Source organism: Helicoverpa armigera, chromosome 21, assembly GCF_030705265.1.
Source record: "Helicoverpa armigera isolate CAAS_96S chromosome 21, ASM3070526v1, whole genome shotgun sequence".
In the NCBI taxonomy this organism is placed as follows: domain Eukaryota; kingdom Metazoa; phylum Arthropoda; class Insecta; order Lepidoptera; family Noctuidae; genus Helicoverpa; species Helicoverpa armigera.
In genome coordinates this window covers 8,884,625-8,905,360 of record NC_087140.1, presented here as the reverse complement: position 1 = coordinate 8,905,360, position 20,736 = coordinate 8,884,625, and the positions used below count along the sequence as shown (strand labels likewise).

General features: G+C 36.0%; 2 protein-coding genes across 3 annotated transcripts in view; one reads left to right on the top strand and one right to left on the bottom strand.

Annotated features, from left to right (window-relative positions):
* The window catches only part of LOC110377068 (large neutral amino acids transporter small subunit 2), a 39,370-nt gene extending 29,442 nt beyond the window's left edge, over positions 1-9,928 (top strand). The window contains exons 6-13 of the mRNA XM_064040102.1: positions 1,870-1,963; positions 2,375-2,516; positions 3,413-3,543; positions 4,509-4,677; positions 5,012-5,105; positions 5,490-5,648; positions 5,932-5,987; positions 6,158-9,928. Of these exons, the coding sequence (XP_063896172.1) occupies positions 1,870-1,963; positions 2,375-2,516; positions 3,413-3,543; positions 4,509-4,677; positions 5,012-5,105; positions 5,490-5,648; positions 5,932-5,987; positions 6,158-6,160 (848 nt within the window). The 3' untranslated portion in view covers positions 6,161-9,928. The remainder of the gene's footprint in view (positions 1-1,869; positions 1,964-2,374; positions 2,517-3,412; positions 3,544-4,508; positions 4,678-5,011; positions 5,106-5,489; positions 5,649-5,931; positions 5,988-6,157) is intronic.
* Positions 9,929-11,426: 1,498 nt separating this feature from the next.
* Positions 11,427-20,607, bottom strand: LOC110377061 (zinc finger protein on ecdysone puffs). 2 transcript variants are annotated; one of them, XM_049849290.2, is made up of 12 exons: positions 20,450-20,607; positions 19,740-20,042; positions 19,189-19,352; positions 18,140-18,413; positions 17,463-17,730; positions 16,911-17,047; positions 16,420-16,568; positions 15,836-16,004; positions 15,391-15,420; positions 14,567-14,690; positions 13,956-14,081; positions 11,427-13,494 (listed from the first exon to the last, which is right to left on the bottom strand). In XM_049849290.2, the coding sequence occupies exons 2-12, from the start codon at positions 20,040-20,042 to the stop codon at positions 13,307-13,309; spliced, it is 1,932 nt and encodes a 643-aa protein (XP_049705247.2). In that variant the 5' UTR covers positions 20,450-20,607; the 3' UTR covers positions 11,427-13,306. The 2 variants fall into 2 exon arrangements, with proteins under 2 accessions (XP_049705247.2, XP_021191426.3); XM_021335751.3 differs by lacking the exon at positions 15,391-15,420.
* Positions 20,608-20,736: the final 129 nt, after the last annotated feature.

The following is a 20,736-nucleotide window of genomic DNA, read 5'->3' as shown; positions in this document are numbered from 1 at the left end:
AAATAAGAATTTGTAGATAATAAATGAGTGGTATGTCTCTGAACATCCTTGGTAGTCGTTACGGGTATTCAGAAGCCAGTCAGTCTGACACTAGTCTAACCTGTCTAACCAAGGGTATTGGGTTGCCCGGGTAACTGGCTTGAAGGGGTGAGATAGGCAGTCGGGTTCTTAGCTGCATGCGGTTAGACTGGAAGCCGACCCCAACATAGTTGGGAAAAAGGCTTGGGAGATGATAATGCCTCAAACTTTATTACGAGATTACTCCGTCTACCCTGCTTCGTCGACTTAACATCATCATCTCATTTCTGGTACAAGCGTCATCAAAAAAACCCTCAATCATTATCGATTACCACTGGAATTCTAACAAAAGAGATAAATATTCAATTAATCTATTGAATGGAGTTTCGTGTCTGTAGTAATAATGTCTGACATTGGCACTACTGTGGAAGAAAAATATATATTCATACTTTTTGCGAGATCGATGAAAAAAGTATGAATGGGACATTTCTTATGATTCGTCAAGTCTTTTATGTTCGTTTGCGGGTTTTATGAGACCTCTAAATAATTGAAAGGTTGCGCATATAATTGGCCAATTAACTGACAAAGGGATGCAAATTCAGTATTGGTTTTTTATTTTGGACGATACTGAGGTTTTTAGCGAGGCAGTAAAAGGTACGGTCAGTGCCCAAAATAGCTGAACAAATCAATATTTCAAAAAGTGTATCAATATAGTAAGTCATAATTTCCTAACAATAACATGTTAGACTTTTTTTAGAAGTAGATCAATACTCTGGCAATTTATTGACGACACGGTGACATTTGAAAATATAGATTTGTTCAATCACGTTTTAATTAGAAATCAATCAAGTAATGATGAGACAGTACTTTATGTAGCAAGTCGACTTATAAGTTATAAGCATTAATTTATTGCCGGATTTTTATGATCGATTTAATAGTGAAAGGTTTCCAGCTTATAATAAGTGACACGTGAATCAAATTCACACAGCTAAATTTTCTTTCTAAATTAGGTAAACAGCAATTTTTCTATGAACTTAAGTTTGAATGTACTTTCTAAGTATGTTTTACTCACCAATGAGTGATTAAAGGTGAAGGAAAAAACATCTCAAAGAAACCTGGACTACTTATTAAGTTTGAAATCATCAACCCGCATTGAGCAAGCGTGGTGATTAATGCTCAATCCTTCTCCGTGTGAGAGGAGGCCGCAGCCCAGCAGTGGGACGATAAAAAAATCTGATGATGAAGATGATGTTACTAAGGGAAGTCTCAGGTCACCCATGTATGTACCAACAGTGCAACAATGCACAAATAAGAGCAATTCACACTTCCTTCGCGTGGGCGGTTTCAAAGACCACGTTATTAAATGATTGCCGCGATCCGGCGCGTGTGAAATGACATTACAATGGTAGAACGTCTTGGGGGTATGTCTGATGGTGTGACGTCCCTTAATGGATTTGGCCGAAATATACTAAGTACAATTTCTTTGTCACATATAATGTATGTATGCATTGTGTGATTTATGTATGATTATTTTCAAAGTACAAAGTTAAATATCAAAGTACCTATTTAAAAATATTATATAAAACTACATGCGAATTGAAAACTCCCTTCTTTTTTATAATCGGTTAAAACATAATATGATTTATCATGATAAATTCATCAGCGTCAGCGATGAAAAAAATCAATCAATGATCATCTCTCGATATCTGGGTGCACGGTAGTGCTCAAGCCAAGTCCGTTCAAATATTCATTGTTAAAAAGTTGTTAATTAATTTAAGGAAACCCCTTCTTCTCCACTACTGCAACATTTTTTTGGAGCTTTCTTAACAATTTTGTATTTATTTCTTCCAGGTGAGGTACAACATTTCACCTTCGAGGGTACAACGAATGATGTCACATCCATAGCGCTGTCATTCTACTCGGGACTCTTCGCTTATAACGGATGGTAAATATGGACTTTTTCAATGTATGTATTCTGACCTAGTTAATGGTTGATAATGGAGTCATTATGTATCAAATCATCTTTTATAGATGTAAAAAGCCACTGATGATGATGATGATGATATATCAGCTCATGGAAATCTAAATCAGTTTTATCCAAACTTGAGGAAAATACTTATTTTACATAGCCTTTATTCAACTTAATATTTACAAAACTATCATTAGGTACATTATTTGTTGATTATTTGAGCCCCTTTAAGAAAAAAAACGTTATTCGTTGGATATTGTTTCTCTAAAAAAGAGAGTCGTCTTTGCATTTTTTTTAGCTTTAAAAAGTCCTCAGCTTAGTGTGATTAAATGACTTTTATTTTTGTATTTTACCGCCATTTCTAAACAATCACACCACAATTTTCAGGAACTACCTGAACTTCATAATCGAAGAGTTGAAGGACCCAGTGCGGAACCTGCCGCGAGCCATCGCCATCTCCTGCACTCTCGTCACCGTCGTATATACCTTCACCAACGTCGCATTCTACACTACACTATCGCCTACTGAAGTAAGTCCAATCTGAAACTCATCATCATCCTCCGAGCCTTTTCCCAAACTATGGGGTCGGCTTCCAGTCTATCCGGATTCAGCTGAGTACCAGTGCTTTACAAGAAGCGAATGCCTATCTGGCCTCCTCAACCCAGTTACCAGGGCAACCCGATACCCCTCCAATCTGAAACAATAACTAAAGCAGATGGCTAAATCCCTACTAATATTATAAATGCGAAAGTAACTCTGTCTGTCTGTCTGTTACTCTTTCACGTCCAAACCACTTAACTGATTTCAATAAAATTTGGTACAGAGATAGAGTTGACCTTGAGGAAGAACATAGGATAGTTTTTATCCCGCACTTTTGAAGAGTTCTCTTGGAAACGCGATATAACAGAACTTGACGCGGGCGAAGCCACGAGCGGAAGCTAGTTTTCATATAAAAAAATAATCCATAATCGACAGCAATGAAATTTTTACTAATAGGTTCATTATGATAGACCTTTGATGGGGCTAAAAAGACAGGCCTGAAATCCATGGGGTATAGTATAGATATATATCATATTATCACAAAAATAGGTTATGTTGAATTTATGTTGATTTTTTAAATTATTCAGATCAAGGAACATAAAAACTAAGGTACACAGGAACTAACATAACAAAGGTACACTAACATTACCTATACAAGCCGTCTTATGTACTCCTTATACATATGTACTCTCTTATGTATTCTCTGATGTACTCTCTTATGCACTGTCTTATGCACTCTTTTATGAAAAAAAAACATCATACAACATAAATGCAGACATCAGAAACACCAATTTTAATACCTTACTCGTTAAAGTTGCCCCTTTTTCATATTAAAAAAATATATATTTTGCGCTTACTCTTACTAACAGGCTCCTTGTTCCCCAGGTGTTGGGTTCAGCAGCAGTAGCAGTAACATTCGCAGAGCGTCTGTTCGGCTGGTTCGCGCTGTCCATCCCGCTGTTCGTGGCAGCTTCCACCTTCGGAGCTGTTAATGGAGTCCTACTTACATCGTCCAGGTAATATTATACTTATTTTTTTATATACTTATTTTTAATGAGCAATATTTATTAACGAGTTGTATGCTGTAGCGCAGATTTAAAACAGGCACTTTTTTGTATTTTTGTATGTCTAAAAACTGATGATAAAGAAACTTGTTATGGCCATATCTCTACGAGCCGCTTTTATTGAGCAGCTACAGAATAAATGGGAGTTATTAAAAAACCATTTTTCTAATTGGTTCTTTCGATACAAGACCTTTATATTGACAGGAATGACAGGACAGCAGGACATTAATTTCTAAATTCGTAGAAATATTTGTCTGGAACCACCTACCTATGTATATAAATTCACATCATGACCGGTTCTGCCCTCTGCCTCTCTCATGTAATAACGATTACAAATAACAGTAACTAGTGAAAGTAAATTAATGTAACTATACTGTGAAGGTTAGGCATGAAGGTTGTGCGAAACACAATCGCTTATTAAGTGGATTCTTATTTTAGTCTTCTGAATACCAAATTTTTTAAGACATCCCACGTTTTGATGATATTTATTAGATAAAAAATTAAACTGGCGCAAAAAAAGAGCCAAGTCCAAAAGCATTACATAGAGAAATAAACATACAAATTGATAATTTCCTCCACACAATAGCTCGTATTATCGTAATCAAGGTTAAAATACTTTCTCTTAGATCTTTATCTCCACCCATGTTCCCAGTAACTTTGTCGAATAATCCTGCAGTTTCTGCTGGGTTATCGAAGATTTTATCCATAACCGGACAAAAAAAAATCTTATTTTGACGGAATTTTTCACCGTTTCTTTGCCGTATGCTTGTTTTCATCTTAATTCTTATATAACTTTCGAATACCTTCAAGAACCTTTAACAGCCAAGCCAAGAAGACGTTGACCACCAATCCAGTTAACTCCTGAAGGCGAAAAAGCATTTAGGCCTCGATCATCAATTTACTTTTCCTCCTTCCAGACTGTTCTACGCGGGAGCAGCTCAAGGTCAGATGCCGGAGATGTTGACCATGGTGTCTTCCCGCGCCACTCCTGCTGCTGCAGTGCTGGCGGTGGCACTCCTGAGCCTCGTCTACCTCACCGTGTCGGATATCTATGCGTTGATTAACTATGTTGGGTTTGCTACTTGGGTGAGTAGAAGGAAATAGGTTTAGGAAAGTGAAAATAAATACTTATATGTGGATTGACGTCTGATATCACCAACCGTGGTGCAAGCGTGGTGATTAACGCTCGAACCTTCTCTGTGTGAGAGGAGGCCGCAGCCCAGTAGTGGGACGATAAAGAAAGCTTGTGACGATGATGATGTGGATTCAATATTGCTCCTAAAAGTCATTGTGGCTCAATTCACTCTCATAGTTTGATGTGATCAGCGATGGTAATCAGAAACTACCCAACTGCAACGTAAATGTTATTTTGCCTTCTACAAGTGCAATCAATAACATAACAATTATGTTTCTGTTATAGCTGAGTATCGGTGCAGCAGTTCTGTGCTTACCCGTGCTGAGGTACACACGACCAAACCTGGAACGACCCATCAAAGTCAACCTATTCTTCCCTGGTAAGTTGCACAAATTATATATCATACACAATACAGCTATTCACGAGAGCTTATTAATGAGAATTTGAGAGAAATTAATAAGTCGCAGTTATTATTCATAACTAAAAAGTATATATTTTTTGTATCTCAAGTGTACTTACATCTAGTTGCTCCCTTTAGATACCACTGATAAAATCATGTAATTTTATTGTAAGTATTAAAATTGTAAAATCCATACAGCCCTACCGTATACTTAACCGATGTTTTGAGTGATCTGCTTTCTCAGGCATTTCATCAAGTTCAAGCTTTTCTAGGTTTTGCTTCTAAAGCTAGTCATATTTACCTACTTATAATACGTACTGTACTTAAGCTGCAGTTATTTTACAACACCGTCTACATTCCCAGTGATCTACATTATCTGCACGATCCTGGTGGTGGCGTTCCCTGCCTTCGCGTCTCCCGCGGAGACAGGAGTCGGCTGCCTCATGATCCTCACGGCTGTACCGGTCTACCTGCTGCTGCTGCATCCCAGGACCAGGATCAAGTGCCTCGGCTCTATCACCAGTGAGTATTATCTACAGATAAAACCGTATTTTTAATCTTTACAATTATTTTTACTTGTAATAAAGCCATTATAATATGCCAAATTATCCCAACAATGTTATGGTCGATTTTTCTATCCTTTAAATGTAATACTATAAAACTTGCTATGAAAATAACTAAGTTTGTTGCTCTTTGACACAAAAATTACTGATAGATTTAAAATAAATTTGGTACTTGTTCCGGGTACTACCCGGATGCGGGAAATGGTAAAGACTATTTATTTTACATATGATATTTGTTTCAGATGTAGCAACTCTCCTGGTACAAAAGTTAACGCTATCGGCGCGACCCAAAATAAAGGTAAGGTTAAAATATACATATATGTTTCAGTATTACATAGCCAATTTATCCAGAATGCCTATAGGCTTTTTATCCTTTAGTTCTTTTAGTAAGCGGGGAAAATGGCTATTCGCTAGTAACAACAAAAACACAGATTTACCTTGATTTTATAATATTTTTTTATTTTCCAGTGAACGCCCTAATCGACAACTGCATCCGACAACATATCCGACCACATCGGTAAGGACGGTTACTCTTGTCCGTTTTACTTATAAAACAATATGGAAAAACACACAATTTTGACCAAAATACTTTTGAGGTACTATGAGGTAAATACATAATTATATGTAGTTATCTAAAATTATAATAATTACCTATTCAATACAATATCTATCCGGACTTAGCTCTTCACTACCATGCCCCCCTTTTTTTAAAATTACAATAGTTTTTTAAACAGTAAAATGGACAAGTGTAAACGTGCTATTTTATATGTATTTAAAATTAAAATAAAGCTGTTATACCATTCACTGTATAATATAAAGGCACAGGCCTAAAAAGGCCGCTTACATATTTGCGATTATTTTGACTTAAAAGATTTTTTCATGCGATTAATCGCAAATATGGGAGTCGTTTACTTGTTGTATGTTTTAAATACAATTAAATGTACTCAATTACCAAATATGTAAGTAGTTTATATGTTATAGGATTTGTAATTATGACCAGTATATCTTAGAACTGTGACAATCTAAAAAAAGTAAAAAGCTTCAGAATTTTTTGCCGTCGTTGTAGGAAAGCTACCTATCTGCCCTTTTCGCGTTTCGCAAATGGCTGGATACTTTCGTATCATATCAAACCAAATCTATTTATTAAAAAGGAGCGATCCCTTATCTAGGTCCGTTTTCTTCTTCGTGGCCACTAACTACCTGCCTAATCTCAAAATATGACTCTTCTTCTAATTTTTAAAAGTCTCAGTTTAAGATATACTGGTGCTTTCTACGTGGGCAGCTATCGAGTGGGACAATGAATAGATGTAATATAATCTTTATGGACTAGAGCCTTTTCTCAATAACCAAAAATGCCGTAATTTTGCAGACACCTTTAACTACAAAATATTTTTTTGGTGTACTTGGCTGGCACACTGCCATTTGTCAAATTTATAAGCCAATGTTTCAAGCTTTAGTAAAATAACTTTTGCTTTTGACATACCCTACTTTTTGCAATTTTGCTGTCAATTAATTAGCGGTATTCAGCTAACTTTAAGAAACATCCTTCTAAGAACGCACAGATGTCTTGAACAACTTTGCTGGTCGGAAATAAGCTACTAGTGACTTCATGCTTGTCAAACCATACGACATAAAGTGTCAAATGGCTGACGAAAGAGAAGCAAATTTATTTAACGTGAAAAATAGATTGGTTATTGGGAAAGGGTGTAAAATGTTTTAGTAGCTGCATGGAATCAAAATATATTGTTATATTTGATGGAAACTTGCTAGATAATCATATACAGCGGTGTCTATCGTTATAGGATTGACATAGCTTTAGTGCCGGATTATATGGCACTTTATGCTTAAAAGCATGAAATAGCAAAGTGTATGAGTCAAATCATGTTTAAATGTGTATTTAAACCCTAAAAAGTACATAGAGTTGTACAGATAATATCATATTTTACATATACATTTTATAATCATGGAAATGCAATCTCAATTATGTTACATTATTTTTGAATGATTTAAAATAATTAATATCTTAGCCGAAAGAATTGAAGCCACAAAAGACATAATATATCTACATAATTTAAGAAAAAAAAGTACTATGCAAATAAGTACAAGTAAAATAATAATTAATTAAATAATTATTTCTTCGCGAACTTGGCTGTGCACTACCATGCAGCGCAAAGGATATTTTTTATTCTTTTAGAACATACTCATATTAGTCGCATAAGAGTAAAAATGTTCAATCCATTCCATTTTTACTGTTTTTCTTTCTACATGTCCTTTGAGGGACCACAATTATCTCGAACATTCCATAAAAATCTCCATAAGTGCACCTATACTTGTAATGGACAATACAATATAAAAGAAATGTCTATCTAAAATACAAAATATTTAAAAAATCGTTAGTCGTAGCTTTTGTATGCCTGTTAATCTTAGAAAAGTATGTATGTATGCTAAAATGTGTGGTTTATCCTATTAAATACTCAGCGCCATGAAAAAAGATTCGATGTCTTCTACTCTAAGAGCGCTTCCACACTTTCGGATTGGTCGCGCGTATACACGGTCAAAAATTGTTACCGCGTATACTCGTACGGGTTGTCGCGTGTATAAGCTAGTAAAACCGGGCAGATCACGGAGAGTTTGAAAACGCTCTTATATAAATTATAAGGACAAAAATACAAATGGCGTCTTTCCGGTATTCAAGAAAAATGATTGTTGACACGTTTCGAAGTTTCTTATAGATCTGAATAATTGACATTGAGCTAATAATTTTATTTTTATACCTAGGTATAAAAAGTTAGTTTTGCTAAACATTTCGAATTATTTTATTGTTAGGACTTTCGTTTTGTATACTTTTATACTTTTTTTATCGTTAAGATATTTAAGTTTTAGATGTATTTTTTACGGTTTTTAGAAATAGATCGACTGGACTTGAGGAATAGAATTTGACCCCTAAAATAGGAAAATTCCCCCTTTTTTGGTAAATGTAATTATAACTTGATAGTCAATTCGTAGGAAAGCCAGTCGATGTATTTCTAAGTTTTGCGAGTAATAATAAAAAAACAAGTTTGATTTGTCAGTCTGGCTGTGCTAAACTAAGATCTAAGTGTTGCCATTCCCAAAGAAACAATTTATTTTTAATTTTATTCGAATTTTGTAGAAATTAATTTAGTTTTTATTTCCTAAAGCTTTTTGTAAAAAACATAAAGGAATAAAATTAGTGCAAAAAAAAACTATATAGAATATTATGATTAAGTTGTTTGTGTGTGAATCGTGGACATTATATAAAATAATAAAATAAAAAAGAAAGCTTATATATGCTTTGGATGTCTTTTAATTAATGATTTTGTAAATATAAAAAAAAATGCGACATACTCAAAACATTCCATTGTGAGTTTAATGCGACTGCCAAAGGTGGTATATGTTAGAATTAATTTTATGAAATTAAAAATTATGTAATTTGACTCTTTATTATTAAATGGATCATGGCCTTTCTTAAAATATAGATTTTTTTGAAGAATGAAGTGCTACATTATCATCGATCACTTTCATTTAGAAAAAAAAGTAGAAGGCATGCCCCATTGAATAAAGAGTCTCTAAATATTCGATTAGTATCTGGATTAATTAGAATATGAAATGTAAAGTTTTGTAAGCGAATGTTAACTCTTAAATTAATTGCTTCAAATGAGCCTGTAGACATAGCAAGACCCAAGAAAATATGAAGAAGGGTGGACCAGTCGATCCTAGCGCCGCTAGCGGTCACTTAGAGAAATAACATCACGCGCATCGCTCATTGAGTGTATAATCTCAACTATTCCAATCACTGTTTAATGTCATTAAATAATATATTCATGAAAATAGCTATCGCGACTTTTCTATTTTTATAGAAGCTAGAATAGGTATACGATGCAAATTCCATAATATCAAAACTCTTATAAAAATGTACAGCCAGAATCTCAAAAACGTAGAATACCTACGTTATCAGTGTACCTCTGAAATAGCATAATTTTCTTAATCTAAGTTTAATTTAAGACGCGCTCGAATAACAATTGCGTACAGAAATGTTGATGCAATATTCCTTGCATTTATTTTGCTCATTTCTTTACTATTTATGTGTTTAGATATTAAATGTTTTCGTCGTAGGATAATCATGTATTTGTATATCAATGTTACATGTGTGTCGATGTTTCTGTTAAGCGCAATGTCTTAAGGAGACGATATGACAATAATAAATTATTGATGAAAGTATTTTGTGTTTTATTTGAGTTCCAATTATTAAAATCTAGCGAAATCTTTCAACTTTTTATACCCCAGTGAGAGATTCTACCTTGCCATCGGCACTTACAATGAAGTAGGTGTTTTTCGATCATTGCACATAAAATTCAAATATGATCGTCTTTCGCTTCGCCACTTTAGTAACACCGTCAAATCCAGTTCGATTCAGCAACAGCTGGATAATGAAGGGTGGTATAGTTGGCGACGAAAATTTCATACATACACGAATCTTACGAATCTGCTGGATTGAAGAATCTGTCTACCTAGATTTAAAGATTGCAATAACTAAACGTGCCAGATACAAACTTTTTGCTGTCACTGTCATCATCTGTTGTGTCATATGTCATTGTCATCCATCGTAATTCGCTATCGCATGTGGTGTTGTTTTCGTGTATTTTGTTATCGATTTTATCAAATAAATGTACAATCAAAATGGTAAAATTCGGCAAGAATAAGTTCAAAGCACTAAACAAGATCGCTAAAAGTCAGAAAGTCGCGGCAACAAGCCCGGGTGTAACGAACAAAATCTTAAAAAAGAAAATAAATGCCGAAAAAAAGGTTACATTTCAGAAAGAGGTTTTGTTAAAAGAAGCTGCTTTAAGTGGTAATGATGCGCTTGTGAAGAATGTTACTGCTAAAAAGATAATTCTTAGTGAATCGAAGAAATCAGAAAAGAGCAAAGTGAACGACCAGGAAAAAGTATCGAAACCAAAAACAAGACCTGTGGAGAAGAGGAAGAAAAGGCAAAAAACACAATTAGACGATACCAAACTTATGTTAAAATTAATGAAAAAGAAATAAATTCCATGTAAAAATAGGTTAAGTATTATTTTAAGAATAAATAAGTTTTGTAATACACAGTGGTTTAATTAATTATTAATCATCATGAAAGATTTCAAAACCCAGCCTGTTTGTCTTATGTTACAGCAGTGTTCTGAAGGACACACTGATAACTTCACTCTCCTATACAATAACTCCGTTTTGATTTGACTATGTTCTAAAATAAATCTAATTCATTCAAGAACTGCACAACATAATATGTTGTGCAGTAAAAATGTTAACATAATGCCTATAATATAGGCATTATGTTAACATTTTCACCTTATGAGGATTACACCTGAAACTCCTGAAAGGCATTAGTTGCCTAAGTGGGGATACCCCAATATGTATTTTTTTGAAAATTAACGCATAAAAAGATAGAATCTCCACTCAACTTAAAAAGTGCCCCTTTTGCGAAGTGCACCATTTGAGTATGGTGCACAAGTTGAGAAGTGCACAAAATGTGTCAAACCCATGGTAACTTGCACATGGTTTGCAACCATTGGAAATTGCACTCTGTGGACATTGAATCATGGGATTATTGTAAATGAATGTGTGATTTGTGTTACTACAGGTCTTCTCCTCCTGTGTATTGTTTTTCTGTCATTATTTTAAAATCAATACAATCTGGATATTTTATAAATGAAACAAGTTTCTGATATTTACTGATTATCTTTATTGGAAGAGTTGCAATACACATTACAGTACAGTTCAGAAAAAGGGTGGATAACAATATTGCAAATAGAACATTTACAAAATACTATTAACGTAGAACTGCTACCAAACTTGCAATTCCAAAATTTACAAGAACCCAATTTATAATATAAGCATTTGGAAAAGCAATAAGAAAATTCTATTAGAAATAAGCAAGTCTAAATCCTATTTATCTAATTTCCTACAATTGCTAAAGAATTTTGAGATACAATCAAGTCTTGATTAGTTTTTTTGCCTAGAATGCTAGAAATATATTAATTTTATAATTGTGCACTAGCAGTAGGTGAAAGTATGAACTTGAAAACAGCTATTATGAACATTCAAAATTGATTATCATGTAATCAGTTTATGATAGAAGAAACAAAAAAAAACCATACAATATGTAAAACAAAACTATTACCTAGTAAATATAGCTAAATAATTTAGAATCAGTCCTAAAAGATTTAATATAATGATTCAGTACTTATTTTAACTTTTTCAAGTAAACATGTTTTTACAAATCTGTTATACCCAAAGGTAATATACTAGTTGACATAAAACTAACTTGGAGATAATATTCTAAGAAATTTCTAGCTAGATACTATGTTGCCTTAACTATTAATAAGGGCCCAGTTTTCAATCATCAGTTAGCTTCTATCTGAGGAATAACTAAAGCGGTTTGATATATTTTCTATACAAAAGCAAAAATATTCTTCAGATAGTTATGTGGTGATTGAAAAATCGACAATAAAATGAAAATATCATCCACTTTCGTGTAAGTTACACAAATCTGATAAACACAAGTATGTAGTATATCATTATTTATTTGACTGAAGCCACAGTATAACATCGGCTAGGAATAAACGATGGAAATTCAAAACAACCCCATTCTCGAAAATAAGTTCTTGACAAATCAATCTTGAATTTATAAGTCAAACGAATAATTACAAAAAGAACTTATTGTATTTCTAAATAATTTAACATACTTTTGAATATTTCATTAACACTTATTTAAGATTATAAATGTATTGTTTGAAAATTGACAATCATGTACTACAAGAATTTACTGAGCTTTTTTGTATAAATACACACTAGCCAGCTAGCACTAAATTGCTGCTCTATTTTAATTAACTCATTGAAATTAATTAGTACACAATATCTGAAAATATTAAGATAAAAAAGTGAAAAATTTGATGTTGACAACAAATACGAGCCGAAATTTTAACCCAGAACCATATTTGTTCTATAAGTAAGAAGGGTCTGTGTTTCTAGCTCGAGCTATTGTTAGCCCGATATTGACAATAACACATTATTCATGCATAGTAGAGACATAAAAAAGCAGTATAATCTATACAAGTGAAGTTCGCGCCAAATAATAGTGCCATTCTGAAGTTAGCCAATATCTAGTTAGATCTGAACTGGGGTGTGTCAAACTCTGGTGTTGCCTCCAATTACCTGTTGTCGAGGGCACGGGTATTGCCGAAACATTCTTCCGCACCCCCGACAGGTACTGGCCCGCCAGATAAGGAGGACCCCGACACCCTGCAGCCACAGTAAACTCCACTTTCCTTTCAAAAGATATCATGCAGTATAACTATACATAATTTTAAGCAGTAGGTAGTTTATTTGTGTAAAGAGATCTGACAAGATTTTTTACTGCTTATTCAAAGAGATTAACGCTCAATCCTTCTCCATGAGAGAGAAAGTCTGAGCCCAGCAGTGGACGATAAGAAGGCAGTAACTGGACTCTAACCTGCTGTACGTCTGAGTATGCCTGATGACTTAACCAGCTAACTTCACACACACAAACTTATATGGCGCTAACTATGCACAAGAAAATTAATATCTTCCACGTCCTCTGCCGCGTCCACGGCCTCTTCCGCGCGGGGATCCTCGTGGCTTCTCCTCAGCGACGGCGGTAACTGCTGGTGGAGTCTTGGGCTTCTCAATCTCAACAGGCTTCACCGGTTCCTCTACTGGAACTTCTTCGGGAACTGGCTCTGGTTGTTGTTCTGTTTCTTGATTTCCTGGTTGAGGAATAATTTTTGTATGAGATTTTGCTGTTCGATAATGTTTATTTACACCAAGTAAAGCTTGTGACGGTATGCTAGTTTTGATTTGGTGTTGCAAGAAATTAACCAAGAAAAACAGATGATGTCAAGGGATTGTTCTATCAAATGAGTCTTCAATACTTGTGTGTGTAACGCAGCAACAAAATTTGATTTGATTATAAAACTTTTAAATAAAAAATATACTATTTTACGCCGGCAGTTTCAATTACGCGTCCCGTGGAAACGACTCCGCGCACACGGACAAAGTACTATAGCTTATCTCATATCAAAATATTTTTTCAGTAGCTCCTGAGATAGCACGTTCAAACAAACAATCTCTTACGGTCTTACTACAAAAAAGTTAAACATATGTTTAACACGTGTTTCAGAAAATGCTCACTTTATAATTTTCGTAGATAAAGTAAATAAATTCTTACCAGAGGTATCGTGTTCATCCTCAAGGATCTCATCGACAGTCTGCTCCCAGTTTTCAAGGTCATCGGCTATGGGAGCGTCAGTGTCGCCATCTTTAGATTCCTCGCCATTATTCTCAATAGTCTCATCTGTAACATTGTGATCATTAGTTTGTGGCTTTGACAAGGTTATAATGGCGTCCGATGCATATTTCGGCTACAAAGAGATCAGCCAGTTGCGCAGAACATATTATAATGTATGAGCATTTTCGCAGACACAGTGCACTCACTATTCCGTTACTCTCATAGCCTGATGGGAGGCAACCCGACACGACCGGAGGACCGACATTACCGTGCTTTCCGATACACGGGTGCATCAATCACCAACTTCCAGACTACGGGCTGCTTTGTGAAAGTTTTAATAAATTCCCTGTCGCATGAGTCATATGTGATACACAACTATTGTCTTACTATTGTGTCTGCTTCGTGGACAGTGAAGTGGTTAACACCTATAAAGCAATTTCTACCCGACCCGGTAAACAAACCCAAGCAGGCAAAGGTAAATGCAGTAATATAATACTTTACTTTTAAAAAATGTACAGTTAGTAAAATTTACATATTCACAGCAAACTAACCTTTAACATCATTGTCATCAGCATCATCATGTCCGTTCTGTTCCTGATCATCAGTCTTGCGCCTCTTGGCGTCTCCCTCGCCCGCATCCTCAGAGTTATGCGCCCTCTTGTTGCCGTCACTGCCCTGGTGACAATAATGGAAACATTTTGTCATATAAATGAAGATTTCTTTTACATAAATATAGGATGACTGGTAATTTGTTTTTTTTATTTTTTATTATTTGAATCGCGCGTTCAAGTATCTGTCACTAATTACCAAACACCCTACGTATGACACTACCACACATATAAACACATAGACAAAACAATGGAATATCAAAAAAATCTGTATAACAGGAATTGTAATTAAAAATGACGAAAAGAACAAAATTATTGTTGTACTATCAGAATGACAGATAGTCTAGTTATAAGGAAAAAGTTGTAATTAAAATATGTATTGAAGGATGAATTTTTGGCTTTTTTCAACTGAAGGTCTAAACTAACAGTAAAGAATTAAATGAATGAAATTATAAAATGTCTTCGTAACAGTAGATAAACATTAATTTCATGCGACGATCCGACACAATAAAAAATGTGTTGATGAAGCTCAACATAAAAAAAAACCTTTTCTTCTTCAAGTTTATAACAACCGAAAGAAAACACGACACACATCTGTTGGTTTGTCATGCAAACACTTAGGTACAGAAAGACCAGTATATTTTGGAATCCAAGAAAATGCTGCTACTTTTCAATTCCAGCAGTTTCAAAGGAGTACAAAAAGACAAACAAACTATGTTTCCTCGAATACCATAATATACTGGGCTTGTTAAATATGTCTTCCATACCGACTTTCCTGTAATCGGGTACGGGTATGGCTAAAAATAAAAAGATATTCCAATGATGATGTGTGTTATACGTTTCTTTTTAAATTATACACTAATTATTCTGGCTTTGTCTATGGAGTTTCTTGCCAACGCTCGCCGCACACAAGTTCGCTGACGATGTAAGTCAGTAAAAAAAATAAACTGAAATGTAAAAAATTGTTTAAAAAATATTATAGTCTAACGTTGTCGGTGAGCTTGAGTGTACAGCTTTATCGAATTTGATTACCTGTAATTGCTAACTCAAATGCAATGTGATATTTTATAAGCATATATTTATGGGTGATTCCTTTCTCTTTGTCATATAAACTTAAGTTGTACATTATCTGCTTACCAGTTGTGTGCCTACTCAATTTGTACACAGCTGCACTCCGACAGGACGTCAGGTGTATGTCACATAGCCACTCACCAGTTGTGTGCCGCTCTTCTCGGCCAGCAGGCGGGTGAAGAGCTGGTGGTGCCTCCAGGTGCGGAGGTGGACCTGCGCCGTCTCCTCGCTGTCCAGCAGCTTGCGGCACAGGCTGCACTGCACGCAGCGGAACTCCGACAGGAATGAACCGCCGACGCCACGCTCAGTACTGCGAGAGTGAGATATTGTGTAAAAAATTGTGGTTCATAACAGTAACAACATTTAGGAAGTGGTGAAAGCCGAGTTTTTTGGTGATCCAAAAGAGCTTTGAAAATAATTGAAATCATTTTAAAAATAAATGGTCACTGAAATTAAAAATGTTTTTTTTTTGTTGTAAACGCAATATTCACAAATTCACATGTTACTAAAACCCTCTTTAATGCCACAAATCTTCTATCCACAGCTATTTTCTCAATTGTTTACTTGCACAAAGCAAACTTGTTCGGGGTCTAAACTTGTTTTTACAACCAAAGTAGACTATCTGCTGATAAAATACCACTATCCTTATATGTACAGGTATCAAAAGAAAAAATATAGACATACACACTATCCAACAAGTTTCTATGTCTAAACATTAAGCTAACCTGTAAGCCGGGAACATATCCTGGGTAGTTCCAGTGAGGTCATCACCCTCCTTGTAGTCCAGTATGGTGTTCTCATGGTCAATGGAGTGCAGTTTCTTCTCTTCGCCCTCCGGTTTGGACTCTCCATCTTCCTTCTTCTCTGCTCCCTCCTAGGAAAGCAGGTTAAGTTACAAATTGAACATTATAAAGAAAACTTTACATAATAATATGTTTAAATTTTGAATTTTGGATGGCCAGGTTTGTCCAGTTAAAAAAACAAAAATGCTATAAATAAAACGTTACAAATATCACAAATGCAAAAGATACTTAATTTGTAGGTCTGCTACAGGGGCAAACACACAGAAACTTAACTTTAACAACAGTGAGATCAATATTACCTATCCAAGTATTGTTATAAAATCCGCTAGTCAGCCTTTCTAAGTTTCAGATACCACCATCATCATTGATGACAAAGAGTATCTAAGGCCTAAGGTAACAAAATCATCACTGACCTGGTTGTCTCCGTCTCCTTGTTTAGCGTCATGATCCTCGGGCTCCTTCTCGTCAGTCTTGTCATCGTTGCGACGACGGCGCTGCCTGTCCTCGCGTAAGTACAGCTGTTCCATGTTCAGGGTTGAGATCACCATCACTGGGGAGTGATAGCAATGTTATAAAACTGAAGAGTTTGTTCGCTAGAACACGCAAATCTTCGGAAGTACGGATCGATTTGAAAAAAACTTTCAGTCATAGACTGACAGTTTTTATCAGGGTAAGCAAAGTAAGTTTTATCAGGGTAGTTCCCCGAACGTGGGTGAAACCACTGGCGAAAGCTAGTCTAAATCTAAACTTTTATTCTTTGGATTTGTTTGTTAATGTACCTATGTTATCAATCAATTTGAAAAATTCGTTTAATGTTGGCACCTATTCTAGCCCAGAGTAGATCTAAACCTCACTTTATTAACATAGGCTATATATTTAGTCCAAGCATAGGAAGAAGTCCCCACAGGACGCGATTGAAACCGCGAGTGGAAGCAAGCATATTATGACATAAGTACCAATCTCACCTTCAGGCTTTGGCTTCGTAATAATCTCCTGCTTATCCTGCATATTCCTCAAATGTTCCGCAGTCAGCCGATGCTCATCCAGCTCGATCCTGGTCGGCATCTCCTTATGGCAGGACGTGCAGGTCGGGTGGAGGTACTTCTTGAGCTTGCGATGGCCGACGGTGGTGCGATGTATGGCCCCATCGGCTGCGTACATGTCACACATGGCGCAGTAGAAGTCCCGGGCTGGCTGCTGACCGGCTTTGCGGGTGCGTTTCATTTCGCGGATCTGATGATGAGAATTAAAAAAAGGAAATAAATATATAGTCTGTTGTACCATCTTAGGTAGCTTAGGCTCAGAAGGACATAGTTTCACCATATGGCGACGAGCATCAATCTCTGTTATCTCGGGACGCGGGTGAAAACGCGGGCGGAAGTTTGAAGTTTTTCAATACACATGCCGCTTATGGATTTGAATAGTTGTAGCAAAACTTTACATTAGGCAACTGTACCATGTAATTTATCGGCAAGAAAACTCAGAATATGCATTTTAGACATGGGATAGCCCTAAATTAATGTTGCAATAAGGTGGAAAATAATGGACTGACTAAAACTTCGTGAGTCCTCCATATAAACAGTTACATGAAACAGGTTCTTAAGCCAGATATGTTATTTTAGTAAAAGTATTAAATATTCACCTTAAACTCCTGCCTCATAGTATCAGCAGTAAGCGCATAGCTCTCCGCAGTCTTCGTCATCATGATAGCATGGGCCCGACCACTGAGATGGTTCTCAAACGACCTCCCATCCCACATGCTCTTGTTACAGATATGACACTTCAGCAGCTGAGGGTTGATGTCATCGTAACGGGTCTTAGGAGTCTCCTTCTTCGTGTCCTCACCCTTTTCCTTATCCTTCTGATCGGTAGAGTCAGCATCGTTGTTCTCTTCCGTCTCAGTACGTGAAGCTTTGCTGGTAAATAAATGGCCAATATATAGAAATGTGATTTGTTTGTGCTGTTTTGTCCACTGAAGATTTCTATGCTACTCGGATAGGTTTGTTTGCTTGGCTATTAGTATAGCAATACGATAATGGAGGCAAAAGGCTTTTTTGTATGTTCATGTGGCTCTTGCAGTCAAATAGCTTGTAAAATACTGTTTAAATATGTGTAAAATATAGTTTTTGAACTTACAGGGATCCTATTAACATGCATTCAATTAAAATTGATTGAGTTTTGACAGTAATGTATTAATATAGAAAATAAATTAAAAAATTTAAATGAATGAAAAATAGGTCCTTGTAATGTTTAATACTAAATTCCTCTTATGACACACTTACCAAAATCACAATTATTTCAATGTTTATCAATCCATTAAAATCCAAAGAAGTAAGCATAAAACATTTGGTTACGGTTCAAAAACCAGTGATGGGCTATGCACCCTTGGTTATGGAGGTCCAGTGTCAGGTCTAGAGATAGACCAAGCAGTATAGACAGATACAGCTATGATATACCTGCCTATGGTGAAGACAATTTTCGTAGAAACGTAAAACAAACATCAGAGATTTGTTGTTGAAATGTATTCACACCTCAAAGAGGCAGAAACTAATGTAATGCCAATTCGGCTAAAGTTCAAAGGCCGGTGAACGTAGGGTGTTAACAGAAACTTATTCACAGTGAGGCTCGGCCCCAGCAGAGGCACAAGAAATTCGGTGTCACCACCGGAAGGAAACATTCAGGGTTCCTTACCTCTCCTTAACAGGTTTAGCCTTTGAATCGGCCTCCTTTTTCGGGGAACTCTTGTTTTGTTGCCTTTGCCCATCATTGGGCCTATACGGTTTACGATTGTTGTTGACACGCTCACCGGAGCGATTGTAAGTTCCCGTACGCCGGAAATTACCTTGATTGCCCATCTAAAGGGAATTGATCAGAACATGTTTGTTAGTACGAAAACTGCCAGGCTCTACGAGCCACGAAGAAGTGCTGAAATTTGAAATACTTCAGATTTTTCATTAAAATTGTGATTATGAACATTATTTGAACTACAACTGAAGATCCTGGGAAGATTCTTTCATGCATGAAATGATGACATCATTACTAAGAACTTTAACATTTACATAGGAAACTATACATTTTTGCATAGAAAGGTAATTAATACATCGTGTTTTTTGCTGAAATAGTATTCACAATACAGAATATTCAGGAAATTGACTGTGCAGGTCATTAAAACTGTAAAATTGATTATGTTCACATTATTAAATTGCTATAAAAAATGGTGTTATGTTCAGAGTGGTACTTACCCTGCTAGGGCCATAACCGCGGTCATACCGACCCATGTTGGGACCGAAGTCCCGTCTTATAGGCATGTCGAGGAGCGAGGGGACAGGGTTCTGCCGCGGCTGCAGCAGGTTGATAATGTTGCTGGCGAGCGCGAGCGTGGCTTCCGTGGAGCCTCCCGAGAGAGGCAGCAGGTTAGGCAAGCCACCACCGGGGCCGCCGCCCTGCCATGGCGAGACGCCGCTGCGCCCGAAGTTCTTTCCGCGATCATTGCGTTGGAAATCCATGCGACGCCCGCTGTTACTTTGAGGTCTACGGTTCGCCATCTTAGATTTTACAACAATAGAAAACCTAGCGTGAGAAATGTTTTTTTAAGCGTCTTATGTATGTAATTTTACGATTTGACGCTTAACGTGGTATTTAAATTGCTCCCTTTGTTTGAGGTACTGATAGAAAGGTGCTTGCCGGCCGGCAGAAAATAGCACAAGGTGATTTTCAAGATTATTGATTTTTCACTCCTCCCTTGAATCCGAAGCTAAGAGCATTTTATAAGGTATTGTTTAGATTTGATTGAAATACAGTACATGGTTAATTTAGTAAAAATGCATTGAGAACCTTACAAAAGAAATGCAAACTCAAGACGCTTGCTTACGTAGCCCGTGTAATCATCGATTTTTCGACTCGGCTATTCCTAGTCACGTATGAAAAATTATATAATTATGGGAATACTTACAGTTACACAGATGCAATGTAACGATTAAAATAATTTAACAGCACTTCTACTACTCACAAGAATGGATAATGCAAATTACACGCAACAACGACCACCACCGAAAATTAATAAAACGTCAAATGCAACAAATATGGCCACCGATGCCGCTCGCTGCAGCGTTTGGCCAGTGTGACCAATTTAGATTCAGATTTTTAGGAAAAGAGGTGAATTTTTGTTTTTTAGATAATATTATTAAGTCATTCTTAATAAAACAGTTCAATTGATACAGTAGAATTGATCAATATAAC